This window comes from Bombina bombina, chromosome 5 (assembly GCF_027579735.1).
Source record: "Bombina bombina isolate aBomBom1 chromosome 5, aBomBom1.pri, whole genome shotgun sequence".
Lineage (NCBI taxonomy): Eukaryota > Metazoa > Chordata > Amphibia > Anura > Bombinatoridae > Bombina > Bombina bombina.
Genome location: NC_069503.1, coordinates 293,184,231 through 293,201,171, shown reverse-complemented (window position 1 = coordinate 293,201,171; position 16,941 = coordinate 293,184,231). Strand labels below are relative to the sequence as shown.

At 39.0% G+C, this 16,941-nt stretch overlaps 1 protein-coding gene across 1 annotated transcript in view; it reads right to left on the bottom strand.

Moving 5' to 3' along the window:
* Positions 1 to 16,941, bottom strand: part of HEPACAM2 (HEPACAM family member 2) — a 94,571-nt gene that overhangs the window by 56,419 nt on the left and 21,211 nt on the right. Inside the window, exon 3 of the mRNA XM_053712975.1 lies at positions 3,246 to 3,530. Within this exon, the coding sequence (XP_053568950.1) occupies positions 3,246 to 3,530 (285 nt within the window). The remainder of the gene's footprint in view (positions 1 to 3,245; positions 3,531 to 16,941) is intronic.

Genomic DNA, 16,941 nt, shown 5'->3' with positions numbered 1-16,941 from the left:
ACTTTGAGAATAGGGATTGCCTTAGGGATACAATTGTAAATTACTGTCATTTACAAAGGGCCCCAAAATTAAACAAAACATGACTGTGTTTATATACTGCTTCCAACAACAAAAAAGTAATTAATTAAAGTTAATAATGTAACATATGTTTTTGTTTGTTTTTATGTAATACACTTTATAAACCAGTGAATGATTAGAAAGTGCACACCTTATACAAACTGACAATCATCATAAAGTTGTAAGCAAAAACAGAACTACCTCAGTCACACGTGTTACATTTAGACTCACACTTTTTTAATTTTACATTAAAGGAAATTGTGCAATGATAAATGCCGACATGAGTGCCAGTGTTTGTTTGTGACAATTGTTGCATCATGTTTGTATTGTTTTCTAAAACCTCATTAAAAATATGTTTAAAAAATGCTACAAACTGACAGTGCAAACATCTACTTCTTGTTTTAGAGAAGACTTCTAGTTTTGCTGAGAGTTAGCCTTGAGATGGATCATCCGGCAATAAACTTTATACAGCCATTTAGGACCAGATTAAGATTGGTGCGCTAACTGTTGCGCATGAGCAAAAAAGAGTTTATCACGGCTCTTTGTGTGCATTGGAAGTAGCACGCGTATTACAAGTTGAAAGGTTGCGATATTCCATGCTCAGCTTTTTGTGCGCTTTGGGTTCGCTCTCATGCAAAAAGTTTTTAATTTAAACTTGTAATACGAGTGCTACCTGGCACGTGCAAAAAGCCTCCGTCTCGAGGGGGATTATCAAGCAAGCTGGAAAGATAAATAATGATTCAGTCGTAGTCTAGCCCTTAATCTTTATCTTTGCTAGTTTGTACAACAATTTTACCTTCATTATTTAAAGTATGCTTTTTTATTATTAATTCTAACCAAATATCAAGTGACCCTACAGTCAGTCTGATGTGTTTGCTTTTTATATAAGACCAGACCACTTAAGATTCTGCAATGTATATAAAATAAAATGTTTGCTGTCAACTTCACCGGCATCAGTACGCTCACCTAATATCGCGGCCACGTATCTTAATACGCTCTCCTCATTTATAAAAAAAAAGCCGGCAAAAGACATGCACCAAGTATGGGGAGATGAGCATCAAACTGTTGTTAACTAGCATTCATTGATCTCTCGTCTATTCGGCTTTTTCCCAACTTTATTTATACCCTGTTACTAAACGTCACCACTATACTAAAATGTTTAACACCTATCCCGCCGCTCCTTAACATCGCTGCAACCTAAATAAAGTTATTAACCCCTATCCCGCCGCTCTCCGACAACGCTGCAACCTAAATAAAGTTATTAACCCCTATCCCGCCGCTCCCATACACCGCCACCACTAAATAAAAGTATTAACCCCTAAACCTCTGGCCTCCCACATCACTACCACTAACTAAACCTATTAACCCCTAAACCGTCAGCCCCCCACATTGCCAAAAACTAAATTAAGCTATTAAGCCCTAAACCTAACAACCCCCTAACTTTAAATTAAAATTACAACATCCCTATCTTAATATAAATTAAAACTTACCTGTAGAATTAAAATAAACTATTTTAAACTATTAATTAACCTCCCCTAACTATTATCCTACAATTAAATTAAACTACCAATTAAATAAACTAAATTACATATTAAAGAAACCTAATCCTACTCAAATTATTTAAATTTACTATTAAACATTATAATAAATTACATAAAAAAACAAACACTAAGTTACAAAAAAAAAAAACACACTAAATTACGAAAAAGAAAAAACCACATTATCAAAAATAAAAAAGAATTACACCTAATCTAATAGGGAAAAACAATAGAACACTGCGATCCTTAAAAAGCTGGTCTTTATTATTCCATATGCAAAAAACAGAAAAATGCTCAAATCTGGCAACAAGCCTTAAAAATCTAATCTAATAGCTCTATCAAAATAAAAAGCCCCCCGAAAAATAAAAAACCCTAGCATACAATAAACTACCAATGGCCCTTAAAAGGGCCTTTTGTGGGGCATTGCCCCAAAGATATCAGCTCTTTTACCTGTAAACAAAATAAAAACACCCCCCAACAGTAAAACCCACCACCCAACCCACCAACCCCCCCAAATAAAAAATCTATCTAAAATAACCTAAGCTCCCCATTGCCCTGAAAAGGGCATTTGTATGGGCATTGCCCTTAAAAGGGCATTTAGCTCTTTTACATGCCCAGACCCTAATCTAAATATAAAACCCACCCTAAAAAAATTTAAAAAACCTAACACTAACCCCCGACGATCCACTTACAGTTTTTGAAGTCCCGCTTGAAGGATCCATCCAGAGCTGGAGAAGTCATCATCCAGGCGGCAAGAAGTCTTCTTCATCCGGGTGGCCTCTTCCATCTTCATCCAACCAGAGAAGTCCTCATCCAGTCGGCAAGAAGTCTTCATCCAGACGGCATCTTCTATCTTCATCCATCCGGCGCGGAGCGGGTCAATCCTGAAGACATCCGGCGCGGAGCATCCTCTTCATTTGGTCGCCGCCGTAAACTTGAATTTCAATGCAAGTGACATCATCCAAGATGGCTTTCCTTGCATTCCTATTGGCTGAAAAATTTCAATCAGCCAATAGGATTAGAGCTGCTAAAATCCTATTGGCAGTTCCAATCAGCCAATAGGATTAGAGCTGCTAAAATCCTATTGGCTGTTCCAATCAGCCAAAATTATGAGAGCTCAATCTTGTGAACTGCTTGTGCAATGCAGCCCCCTGCAGATTCGCGTCCAATCGGCCGCTAGCAGGGGGTATCATTCAGCCCGATCGTATTGGATCGAGCGGATTGATGTCCGTGGCCTCAGAGCAGGCAGACAAGTTATGGAGCAGCGGTCTTTAGAAGGCTCGCAAAGAAACAGGGGCAGCAAGCACCATTCGGAGATTGATCATTTGGCCCCAGAGTGTGTGTGAGAGTGTAAGAGAGAGTGAGAGAGTGTTAGTGTACGTATGTAGGTGAGGGTGTTGATTAATGTCTATGTGCAAGTTTGTGTCTGTCTGTTATTACCTTTAAAACATTTTCAAGTTTTAATACACTCAAGAATAAAGTGCACAAACACTTTAGTCACTAGACCTAAAATTACACAGGTAATTTTTTTGTGCGTGCACTTCTTAAAAAATTAGAGGGGGAAATTTGGTCATACGTATTTTTTTTTCTTAAAATATTGTAATATGCTGCTTTTAGTTTGCAATAATACAAGGCTGATAAGGTACTCACAATATATTGTCGGTGTAATTGGTTCACTCTCCATTTCACTTACAAGATTTCTTGCCAAACAGCTGTAATTACCAATATCTTTCTTCATGGCCGGATCAATAAAAAGTGTATCATTGTTTGGAGAAAAAGAATACCTTGGGCTGCTCGGCAGTGGCTTTCCATTTTTTAGCCACTGGTAAATTACCCTGTTTCCTTTTGATACAGAACATTTAAATGTAACATTTCCCACGTTTTCCACAGCTCCATGCAATGGTTCATTTAGGACAATGGGTTTTGACACTGGCACTGCAATATTAAGAAAAATAAAGAAATATTAACATTTTTAGAAATTATAAAAAACAATTCTCTGAAAATATAGTTTAAAAAATAGTGATTTTAAAACTAGCAATTAACATGTAATGGAGAAAATTTACACCCACCCAAATTTTTTAAAATGGCCCATAAACTCTCTTTTTTTAGCCACAAAAAAAAAAAAATTCAAATCTGCATGCTTCTATAAGCAACTTGTATGTTTAGCTGTCATACAGTACTTTAGTAAGTGCCAGGCATAAATGGTTGTGTATGGGCAGTGTCTGCCAATGAGCTAACAATCACGGGAAAAATGGTTGAATAATGTCCATTAAACTTAATAGAAAATGTATTACCCATTCCCCATTGTTGCCTAACCAACGCTGTCATATTAATACACTTTTTACCTCTTTGATTACAATGTACCCAAACCTCTGCACTGCAGACTGCTCCCTTATTTCAGTTGTTTTGAAAAGATTTGGATTTTAGCCAATCAGTGCTGACACATAAATAACTTGACGAGAGTGAGCACAATGTTATCTATATGACACATATGAACTAGCGCTATCTAGTTGTGAAAAACTGTCTAAATGCACTGAGATAAAAGGCGGCCTTCAAGGTCTTAGAAATTAGCATATGAGCCTAACTAGGTTTAGCTTTTAACAAAGAATACCATTAGAACAAAGCAAATTTGATGATAAAAGGAAATTGGAAAGTTGTTTAAATTGCATGCACTATGTGAATCATGAAAGTTTAATTTTGACTACAGATTATTAAACTTTCCTAAATAACACTATTATATTAATAAAAAAAATTTGTGAATACCTTGTATCTAAGCCTTTGCCACCTTATTTCAATACTTTTGACAGACTTGCATTTTTTCCAGTCAGTGCTGACTCATATATAACTCCACAGGAGTGAGCACAATGTGTATCTATGTGGCACACATGAACTAGCATTGTGTAAAAAATCTGTTAAAATGCACTGAGATAAGAGGCAGCCTTCTATGGCTTAGAAATCAGTTTAAATCTACATTGGTTTAGCTTTCAACAAAGAATACCAAAATGAACAATGCAAATTTTATGATAAAAGTAAATTGGAAAGCTGTTTAAAATTGCATGCCCTATCTGAATCATAAAAGTTATATTTTGACTTGACTCTATATAACAGCAGTTCCCAGTATGGAATATTAAAGACAGGCTGTGACTATACAGCTGGCCCGATGCGCTGTGTGAAAAAAACAGACCCGATCAGAAGAGCACAGAGAGCGGGTCTGAAAAACAGCCGTTGTTTTAAAAATTTCAAAGGGAATATTATGTTTTATAAAGTTTGCGTTAATATAATGTTATATAATTCTGCACTATGTGCAGAATTATATAACATTATTTTTGAGGTTACTGTCCCTTTAAGCTTTATTTTATAACAGCAGTTCCCAGTATGAAATATTAAGCTTTCCGCTATAACAGCAGATCCCAGTATGGAATATTAAACTTTCTTCTATAACAGCAGTTCCCAGTATGCAATATTAAGCTTTCCTCTATAATAGCAGTTCCCAGTACAGAATATTAAACTTCCCTCTATAACAGCAGTTCCCAGAATGGGATATTAAACTTTCCTATATATCAGTAGTTCTCACACATATGCAGGCCCATTTATCAAGCTCCGTACGGAGCTTGAAGGGCCGTGTTTCTGGCGAGTCTTTAGACTCGCCAGAAACACAACTTATGAAGCAGCGGTCTAAAGATCGGGTTGATTGACACCTCTCTGCTGGCGGCCAATTGGCCGCGAGTCAGCAGGGGGCGGCGTTGCACCAGCAGCTCTTGTGAGCTGCTGGTGCAATGTTAAATGCGGAGAGCGTATTGCTCTCCGCATTTAGCGAGGTCTTGCGGACCTGATCCGCAGTATCGGATCAGGTCCGCAAGCCCTTTGATAAATGGGCCCCATATACTCATGTAAACATAAATACACATGTATACAGATATATACATATGTATACATACATAAACATGTATATGTATGTATATATCCATTATAGCCCTTTACATTCAAATACCTTGTCATATACCATGTACCTTTTAAACCTTATAAATATTATATATTTATATGAATAATTTTTATTTGATAGTGTATGTAGGAGTGTACCACTTTATTTTAATTTATTTATGTAGTGTTCAATGCATTTTTTAATTTGTTCCTTGCAAGCAATAAGGGGATTATCACGGCTCTTTGCGTGCGTTGGAAGTAAAATAAGTATTACGAGTTGAAAGAAATTGCTTGAGCATAATTGAATTTAACGCAACTTCAGAGCTCTAAATAAAGGGATACTGAACCCAATTTTTTTCTTTCATGGTTGCGATAGAGCATGCAATTTTAGGCAATTCCTATAATGGATTTTTCTTCATTCTCTTGGTATCTTTATTTGAAAAAGCAGTATTGTAAGCTTACGAGACGGCCCGTTTTTAGTTCAAGTAGCTGAAAACTTGAAAAATCATTTATATTACAATCTTCTTCACATAGGGAATTATGTTCTTAAAAGAATTTTTAAATAAATATTGATAGATAGATAGATAGATAGATATTTTACCAAAAAAACATCATATATATAGAAATATGTATTGAAGAATAAAGAGAACATATTCTGCTACGTGAAGAGCATTGGAATGTGAATATTTCATGTTGGATTAGTGCACTTGAGAAAACATTATCAGGTTTACAAGACTTGTTAGGTGTTAGGTTTTTTCCACTTTTCTCGCTCCATCGTAGTCTATGGTGGAATATGTTAATGCGATTGTTACATTTATAACACTTGTGCAAAAACTTTTTACTTTCAACTTGTAAAACGCGTGGTACCTGACGCGAGCAAAAAGCGTACCTCTAGTGAATTAAACACATGGGTAAGAGCGAAAAATATTGCTCTATTTGTAATCTAGCCCTAAATGATTTAAGGCAATGGGGCCGATTTAACAAGGGCAGAGTGGCCCCTGTTCCCCTTGTTTCCGTGCCTTCAGGCTTGCCGGAAATAGGAGTTAAGAAGCAGCGGTCTTAAGACTGCTGCTCCTTAAATCGTCCACCTGCTCTGAGCGGTGGAAAGCAATCAACCCTATCAGATATGATTGTTTGTTGATTGACACCCCCAATTGGCCGCGAATCTGCAGGGGGCGGTATTGCACAAGCAGTTTACCATAGCTGCTTGTGCAATGCTAAATTCAGCGATGTTGGTCGGACATAATCGCTGCAATGACTGTGACATATTTTATAAGACTACATCCACCTTTTTATGTAAACAGGTGCCTTTAGCTATTAAATATTGCATCCAAATAAATAATTCATATGTGTCTTAAAGTATCCCTTGTAACCATCATGTTTCTCTATAATTATTTGTAATAACAGTTTTTGTTTCTTCACAAAGACATTCACTTGTCTGTTTTCGTTTATAATAAAGGAAGTGTATTTACACAAATATACGTTTATTTAAATGTTATTTGAATTTGAGAAACAAGCTACAGATCGAGTCTAACTTCTCCACAGCACCAAACTCCAGGGTGGTATAAAGGCAGTGTGACAAGGCCCTATATGGCACTGGATCTTACTTGAGCCAAGCATGGTTCCTACTTAAATTGTGAGTTTGTGAATAACTAGGTAGCAAGCAGCAATTAGAGAATTGGGAGGAGCACAATTATTTAAGAAGTAAAGGAAAGAATGAGAAGTGCATTAGAATAAATACATATCTGCCAAACACTGGCCTAGATTACAAGTGAAGCACAACTGGTAATATTGCCTTATGCAATCAATAACTCACTATTTTACATGAGTACTATAGAGTGCACCATATTTCCACTCACACAATCAATATTAACCATCCAATTGTAATATTAGCACAAAAATGCAAGTGACTTTAAAGCAAGGCTGGATTGGCGTACTAGGATACCAGGAGATTTCCCGGTGGGCTGGAGCAACTAGGTCTGGCCAACTACAGTTTAAGGGGGTAGTGCTGCTGGTAAGGTGATGCACATTTTTCCAGGGCTGCTTTTTATTTCCAGTCCAGGCCTGCATTCAAGCACAATATATTGAATCCCAATGGTGCTAACACCCCATGCTGCTTGCATGTTTGTGCATCACTTGCAGACATGTTTCGTGCAGTTGCGCACTTGATCACTAGCAGTGATCAAGTGCGCAACTGCACGAAACATGTCTGCATGTGGTTCAGATCACTGACACTGTGTTTTTACATTAAGTGCTTTATTACAGTCGTGTGTAGGCTGTCATGTTTTTACTTTTGATACTACAATTAAGGAAGTTTTACTTTTCTTTGGAGAGAGATTTTTTGCGCTACAAGTGGGGACAATCCATTGGAACATATATATATATATATATATATATATATATATATATATATATATATATACATATACAGGTAGCCCTCAGTTTACGCCGGGGTTAGGTTCCAGAAGGAATGGTTGTAAATCGAAACCGTTGTAAATTGAAACCCAGTTTATAATGTAAGTCAATGGGAAGTGAGGGAGATAGGTTCCAGGCCCCTCTCAAAATTGTCATATATATTGTTATATATATGTTACCAAAATACAAAGATATATGTAGAAATATGTATTTATGAATAAATAGAAAATATTCTGCTATGTGCAAAACATTGGAATCTATTATACATTCAACATTTATATGTCGGGTTAGTGCACTTGAGAATATGCGATTAGGTTTGCGCAAGAGTCGGGTTTTAAGATTTTTAAACTTTTTTGCTCCATTGTCTTCTATAGGGGAATAGGAAATTGCGCATGCAATATTGTTTGGATTGGATTTTTATGCCAGTCGGGTAAGCGCAAGAGTGAAAACAATTTAATTTAAACAATCGCAACCCAATTTGTGCAAAAAGCTTACTTCTAGCGCAGTTAACGTTAGAAGTAAGCGTAATCTAGCCCTTTATAGGGTGTGACACAAACAGTTCCTACAATCACTGCACACCACCACATTAATCCAATATGTGTAAAATATCATAAAACATCATAACATAAAACTCATGCAATTCTGACAAAATGATATATTATTCTGTGCCTAAATGCCATTTTATAGCATCTGCCAAGACTATATATTATTCTGTGTACTACATATTGTATAGAGTGCCAGAACTCACTGATAACAGTCTGGCAAAAATATTTCTTATTATAGCATCCTTAGAATCCCAATAATTTAAGACAATTTAAAAAATTCTTTAATTCCATTCAGATTGTGCGGTCTCTCACATGTGCTTGTGCTTCACATGTCCTCGGTCCTCTTTAATGTTCTTCCATTTTTATCACTATTTCTGACACTACTATGTTTCATAATATTTCAAACTTTTCCCTTTTAGTTTTCCTCTTGTCAAAACCTTTTTTTTTTTAGACCATATATTTTTATATAGGAGCCTCCCCTTCACACTCAGAACTCTGCAAAGTGTAATAAACATTTCTCAGTGTAAAATTTGTTTTTCTAAAAAATGTTGAGGGACCTCAAATTACTGCTGAAACTTATTAGATGATTTTGCCTGAGTGGAGAAATCATCAGGATCTCTGTCTCTATTTTCTTTTTATCCTAATGCCTCAATATCACCATCTGTCATATTAATTTTTACCCACTCAGTTTGTCTCTCATTCCTTGCTCTGTTATTTTCACCCAATCTATTACTTACTTTCTCATAGTCTATAATATGTCGTGTTTTTCTTATTCATTCCCTCATTTTTCTCCTTTTTATCTTCCTTTTCCATCTGTTGTTTGCCCTCTCTGTTTTTAATCCTTATCCCACTAGTTCTCTCTCTCTCTCTCTCTCTCTCTCTCTTTCTCTCTCTCCCCCTCTATCTCTTTTTCTCTCTCTATCCTCTATCCCTCTCCCTCTCTCCCTCCTTCTCTCTCTCTCCCCCTCTCTCTCTCCCCTCCCTCTTTCTCTCTCTCTCTCTCTCTCTCTCTTAAAGGGCCATTATACACTCATTTTTTCTTTGCATAAATGTTTTGTAGATGATCTATTTATAAAGCCCATAAAGTTTGATTTTTTTTTAAAAAATGTATAATTTTGCCTATTTTTAAATAACATTACTCTGATTTTCAGACTCCTAACTAAGCCCCAAAGTTATATTTGAATACCGTCAGCTACCTTCTCCAGCTTGCTCCTGTTTGTGTAAAGGGTCTTTTCATATGCAAAAGAAGGGGGAGGGGGGAGTGTCTTATTTCCCACTTGCAGTGGGCTTTCCAGCTACCTTTTCAACAGAGCTAAACTGAAAGCTTCTAAGTACGTTTTTAAACCATTTTATACTGGATTTTTATATCAGTATCTGTGCATTTTATTCTTTATAGTAGTGTCTATTACATGCAGTTATATGAAAATGAGTGTATACTGTCCCTTTAAGGTAACTTTGTCTTTTTCACTCACCTATCTACTACATGCTGTTTCCCTTCACTTCTTTATGTCTACACCCTACTATGTTTATTCTCCTTCACTGGTTGGAGATTTTGACCTCTCCTTGCTTCTCTCTGTATGTAATTTACACTGCTGCCCTGCATGTTCCAGAACGTATTTTCATATTCTAATGAGAGTTATTTGCCTTTGTTTGGCACAGAACAAGTTGCAGGTACAATTAAAACCTCCCTGCATAAGTTCTAAAATACAGACATCTTACCAGGAAGTAGTAAGACAAAAATCATTTTGTCTAAGCACACGTCTGCTTATTACTGGTTTTGGTCACTGCCATACAACAAGACTTCTCATAAAGCCCCCTCCCCATATAGATGTGTGGATATTTGTATATTAGTGATTCTAAAAGTAATTTATTCATGAATAAGGACTGTAATCTTTATGTCCTAATAGTAACAAAATATGTAGTAAATACTGACCAACAAGAAACAAAAATGTTTTTTTTCTCATGTAAGGTGTATCCAGTCCACGGATTCATCCATTACTTGTGGGATATTCTCCTTCCCAACAGGAAGCTGCAAGAGGACACCCACAGCAGAGCTGTCTATATAGCTCCTCCCCTAACTGCCACTCCCAGTCATTCTCTGGCAGCTCTCGACAAGAAAGGAAGTATCAAGAGATATGTGGTGATATTGTAGTTTATCTTCAATCAAAAGTTTGTTATTTTTAAACGGTACCGGCGTTGTACTGTTTTTACCTCAGGCAGAAATTAGAAGAAGAGTTCTGCCTGAGGTTTTTGATGATCTTAGCAGGTTGTAACTAAGGTCCACTGCCGTTCTCACACATAACTGAAGAGTATGGGAAAACTTCAGCTGGGGGAATGGCCTGCAGAATTACCTGCACTGAGGTATGTTCAGTATATTTTTTTCTAGAGAGATGATAAGGTCTAGAAAATGCTGACAGTGCCTGATATTTTTAAGGTAAGCCTGATTACAGTGATTTAACAAACGACTGGGATCATGCTTGCAGTAAAGGGTAATATTCATGTTAATTGCTCTTATTACTTAGTATGTAAAACGTTTGCATGATATATAAAAAACGTTTTTTACTGAAGGTGATAAATCTTTATTTGGGGCCTAGTTTTCCACATGGCTGATTAGATTTCTCCTAGGAGTAGTTATTTATGGCCCTTTCACTTTGAGTGCATGGTGGGAGGGGCCTATTTTTGCGCTCTAATTGCGCAGTAGTTTTTACAGTCTGAGACATCCAGCTTCCCTGAAGGATTCCCCTGACATATAGGACCTCTGTAAAGGGTTTTTGTGCCTACAAAAGTCATTTTAAGGGCAGGTAGGAGTCACAGTAGAGCTGTGGCAGTTTGCTTGTGACTGTTTATAACGGTTTTACCGTTTTTCTGATTCGTTTTTGAGCCTGAGGGGTTAATCATCCATTTGCAAGTGGGTGCAATTCTATTTTAGTCTATTATACACACTGTAAAAATTTCGTAGAGTTTACTGTTTTTTTTCACTGTTTTGCAGTTTATGTAACATAGTAGATAAGGTTGAAAAAAGACTGAAGTCCATCGAGTTCAACCTATACAAATCTAAAATACTTACAAAAGCTCCAGTTAAGCTTAAATAACCCCATTAAAATGTGACCCATTTAATACTAGCAATCATATCCATGAATTTTGTTTGTATACAGAAATTTATCCAGACTATTTTTAAATGTATCTATGGTATTGGCATTCACTACCTCCTTTGGTAATGAGTTCCACAATTTTATTGCTCTTACAGTGAAAAAACGTTTCCGTTGCAGGAGATTAAATCTCCTGCATGTGATTGTTTTTTTCCTTAAAGGCACAGTACCGTTTTTTTATATTCTGCTTTTTCACATTTATTAAAGTGTTTTCCAAGCTTGCTGGTCTCATTACTAGTCTGTTAAACATGTCTGACATAGAGGAAACTCCTTGTTCATTATGTTTAGAAGCCATTGTGGAACCCCCTCTTAGAATGTGTACCAAATGCATTGATCTTACTATAAATTATAAAGACCATATTCTGGCTTTAAAAGATTTATCACCAGAGGAAATTGACAAGGGGGAAGTTATGCCGACTAACTCTCCCCACGTGTCAGAACCTATAACTCCCGCTCAAGGGACGCCAAGTACATCTAGCGCGCCCATGGCGTATACCTTACAAGACATGGCGGCAGTTATGAATCATACCCTTACAGAGGTATTGTCCAAACTGCCAGGGTTACAAGGAAAGCGAGACAGCTCTGGGACTAGAACAAATACAGAGCTCTCTGACGCTTTAGTAGCTATGTCTGATATACCCTCACAATGTGCAGAAGCCGAAGCAGGAGAGCTTCTATCTGTGGGTTATTTTTCTGATTCAGGGAAGACACTTCAACCTGATTCTGATATGTCTACATTTAAATTTAAACTTGAACACCTCCGCGTGTCGCTCAGGGAGGTTTTAGCAACTCTGGATGACTGTGACGCCATTGTAGTCCCAGAGAAATTGTGTAAGTTGGATAAATACTATGCAGTGCCTGTTTACACTGATGTTTTTCCAATCCCTAAGAGGTTTTCAGAAATTATTACTAAGGAATGGGATAGACCAGGTGTACCGTTCTCTCCCCCTCCTGTTTTTAAAAAGATGTTTCCTATAGATGCCGCTACATGGGACTTGTGGCAGATGGTCCCTAAGGTGGAGGGAGCAGTCTCTACCCTAGCGAAGCGTACAACTATCCCGGTCGAGGACAGTTGTGCTTTTCTAGATCCAATGGACAAAAAATAAGAGGGTTACCTTAAGAAAATTTTTATTCAACAAGGTTTTATTCTCCAGCCTCTTGCATGCATTGCCCCAGTCACTGCTGCTGCGGCCTTCTGGTTTGAGTCTCTAGAAGAGGCTCTACAGGTAGAAACCCCGTTGGATGATATCCTTGACAAGCTTAAAGCTCTTAAGCTAGCCAATTCATTTGTTTCTGACGCCGTTGTTCATTTAACCAAGCTAACGGCTAAAAACTCAGGTTTTGCTATTCAGGCGCGTAGGGCGCTATGGCTTAAATCCTGGTCAGCTGACGTTACTTCAAAGTCTAAGCTTCTCAGCATTCCGTTCAAGGGGCAGACCCTATTCGGGCCTGGACTGAAGGAGATAATTTCTGATATTACTGGAGGAAAAGGTCACGCCCTTCCTCAGGATAGGTCCAACAAATTAAGGACCAAACAGACTAATTTTCGTTCCTTTCGAAACTTCAAGAGTGGCGCAGCTTCAAATTCCTCTAATACAAAACAAGAGGGAAATTTTGCCCAGTCCAAGCCGGTTTGGAGACCTAACCAGGCTTGGAACAAAGGAAAGCAGACCAAAAAACCTGCTGCTGCCTCTAAGACAGCATGAAGGATCAGCCCCCGATCCGGAAATGGATCTAGTAGGGGGGCAGACTTTCTCTCTTCGCCCAGGATTGGGCAAGAGATGTCCAGGATCCCTTGGCGTTGGAAATTGTGTCCCAGGGATATCTTCTGGACTTCAAAGCTTCTTCCCCAAAAGGGAGATTTCATCTCTCACAATTATCTGCAAACCAGATAAAGAGAGAGGCATTCTTACATTGTGTTCAAGACCTCCTAGTTATGGGAGTGATCCACCCAGTTCCAAAGGAGGAACAGGGGCAAGGATTCTATTCAAATCTGTTTGTAGTTCCCAAGAAAGAGGGAACCTTCAGACCAATCTTAGATCTCAAGATCTTAAACAAATTTCTCAGGGTCCCATCCTTCAAGATGGAGACTATTCGAACCATCCTACCTATGATCCAGGAGGGTCAATATATGACTACCGTGGACTTAAAGGATGCTTATCTTCACATTCCGATACACAGAGATCATCATCAGTTTCTCAGGTTTGCCTTCTTAGACAGGCATTACCAGTTTGTGGCCCTTCCCTTCGGGTTAGCTATGGCACCAAGAATCTTTACGAAAGTTCTAGGGTCACTCCTAGCGGTCCTAAGGCCGCGGGGTATAGCAGTAGCCCCTTACCTAGACAACATGCTGATACAGGCGTTGAATTTTCAAATTGCCAGGTCCCATACGGACATTGTTCTGGCATTCCTGAGGTCTCATGGGTGGAAGGTGAATGAAGAAAAGAGTTCTCTATCCCCTCTCACAAGAGTTTCCTTCCTAGGAACTCTGATAGATTCTGTAGAAATGAAGATTTACCTGACAGAGGCCAGGTTGTCAAAACTTCTAAATTCCTGCCGTGTTCTTTATTCTACTTCTCGCCCTTCAGTGGCTCAGTGTATGGAAGTAATCAGCTTAATGGTAGCGGCAATGGACATAGTGCCGTTTGCCCGCCTACATCTCAGACCGCTGCAACTTTGCATGCTCAGTCAGTGGAATGGGGATTACACAGATTTGTCCCCTCTACTAAATCTGGATCAAGAGACCAGGGATTCTCTTCTCTCGTGGCTATCTCGGGTCCATCTGTCCAAGGGTATGACCTTCCGCAGGCCAGATTGGACAATAGTAACGACAGATGCCAGCATTCTGCGCTGGGGTGCAGTCTGGAACTCCCTGAAAGCTCAGGGCTCGTGGACTCAGGAGGAGGCACTCCTTCCGATAAACATTCTGGAACTAAGAGCGATATTCAATGCTCTTCAGGCTTGGCCTCAGCTTGCTGCGGTCAGGTTCATCAGATTTCAGTCGGACAATATCACGACTGTAGCCTACATCAACCATCAAGGGGGAACAAGGAGTTCCCTAGCAATGTTGGAGGTTTCAAAAATAATTCTATGGGCAGAGGTTCACTCATGCCATCTATCAGCTATCCATATCCCAGGAGTAGAGAACTGGGAGGCGGATTTTCTAAGTCGGCAGACTTTTCATCCGGGCAAGTGGGAACTCCATCCGGAGGTATTTGCACAGTTGATTCAACTTTGGGGCAAACCAGAACTGGATCTCATGGCATCTTGTCAGAACGCCAAGCTTCCTTGTTACGGATCCAGGTCCAGGGATCCCAAGGCAGCGCTGATAGATGCTCTAGCAGCGCCTTGGTCCTTCAACCTGGCTTATGTGTTTCCACCGTTTCCTCTGCTCCCTCGTCTGATTGCCAAGATCAAGCAGGAGAGAGCTTCAGTGATTTTGATAGCTCCTGCGTGGCCACGCAGGACTTGGTATGCAGATCTGGTGGACATGTCATCCCTTCCACCATGGATTCTGTCACTGAGGCAGGACCTTCTACTTCAGGGTCCTTTCAACCATCCAAATCTAATTTCTCTGCGTCTGACTGCTTGGAGATTGAACGCTTGATTTTATCAAAGGGTGGTTTCTCTGAGTCGGTCATTGATACCTTAATTCAGGCTCGAAAGCCGGTCACCAGGAAAATCTATCATAAGATATGGTGTAGATATCTTCATTGGTGTGAATCCAAAAGTTACTCATGGAGTAAGGTCAGGATTCCTAGGATATTATCTTTTCTCCAAGAAGGATTGGAGAAGGGATTGTCAGCTAGTTCCTTAAAGGGACAGATATCTGCTCTGTCTATTCTTTTGCACAAGCGTCTGGCTGATACTCCAGATGTTCAGGCGTTTTGTCAGGCTTTAGTTAGAATCAAGCCTGTGTTTAAACCTGTTGCTCCGCCATGGAGTTTAAATTTAGTTCTTAAGGTTCTGCAAGGGGTTCCGTTTGAACCTTTGCACTCCATAGATATTAAACTTTTATCTTGGAAAGTTTTGTTTTTAGTAGCTATCTCCTCGGCTCGAAGAGTTTCGGAGTTATCTGCTTTACAATGTGATTCCCCTTATCTCATTTTCCATGCAGATAAGGTAGTGTTATGTACCAAACCTGGTTTTCTTCCTAAGGTGGTATCTAATAAGAATATCAATCAGGAGATTGTTGTTCCTTCACTGTGTCCTAATCCTTCTTCAAAGAAGGAACGTCTATTACACAATCTTGATGTGGTTCATGCTTTAAAATTTTATTTACAAGCTACGAAGGATTTTCGTCAAACATCTGCTTTGTTTGTGGTCTACTCTGGACAGAGGAGAGGTCAAAAGGCTTCGGCAACTTCTCTTTCTTTTTGGCTAAGAAGTATAATCCGCTTAGCTTATGAGACTGCTGGCCAGCAGCCTCCTGAAAGAATTACAGCTCATTCCACTAGAGCGGTAGCTTCTACATGGGCTTTTAAGAATGAGGCTTCTGTTGAACAGATTTGTAAGGCGGCGACTTGGTCTTCGCTTCATACTTTTTCTAAATTCTACAAATTTGATACTTTTGCTTCTTCAGAGGCTATTTTTGGGAGAAAGGTCTTACAGGCAGTGGTGCCTTCCGTTTAAGCGCCTGCCTTGTCCCTCCCTTCATCCGTGTCCTATAGCTTTGGTATTGGTATCCCACAAGTAATGGATGAATCCGTGGACTGGATACACCTTACAAGAGAAAACAAAATTCATGCTTACCTGATAAATTTATTTCTCTTGTGGTGTATCCAGTCCACGGCCTGCCCTGTCATTTTAAGGCAGGTGTTTTTTATTTTTAAACTACAGTCACCACTGCACCCTATAGTTTCTCCTTTCTCTTGCTTGTCTTCGTCGAATGACTGGGAGTGGCAGTTAGGGGAGGAGCTATATAGACAGCTCTGCTGTGGGTGTCCTCTTGCAGCTTCCTGTTGGGAAGGAGAATATCCCACAAGTAATGGATGAATCCGTGGACTGGATACACCACAAGAGAAATAAATTTATCAGGTAAGCATAAATTTTGTTTTTTGGCTGTTGGATAAATATGATAATTCTGACTCCTTTGAATGCAGAGTGTCCCAATATGCATTGTTGTGACCTCTCAAGCAGTCAAAGGTTAAAACAGAACTAGGGGGCCGATTCATCAAGTTCCATTCGGAGCTCGCCGGAAACAGCAGTTAAGAAGACCGCTGCTCCTTAACTCGTCCACTGCCTCTGAGGCTGCGGACATCAATGCATCTGATCTCATACGATTGGGTTGACTGACATCCCCTGCTAGCGTCTGAT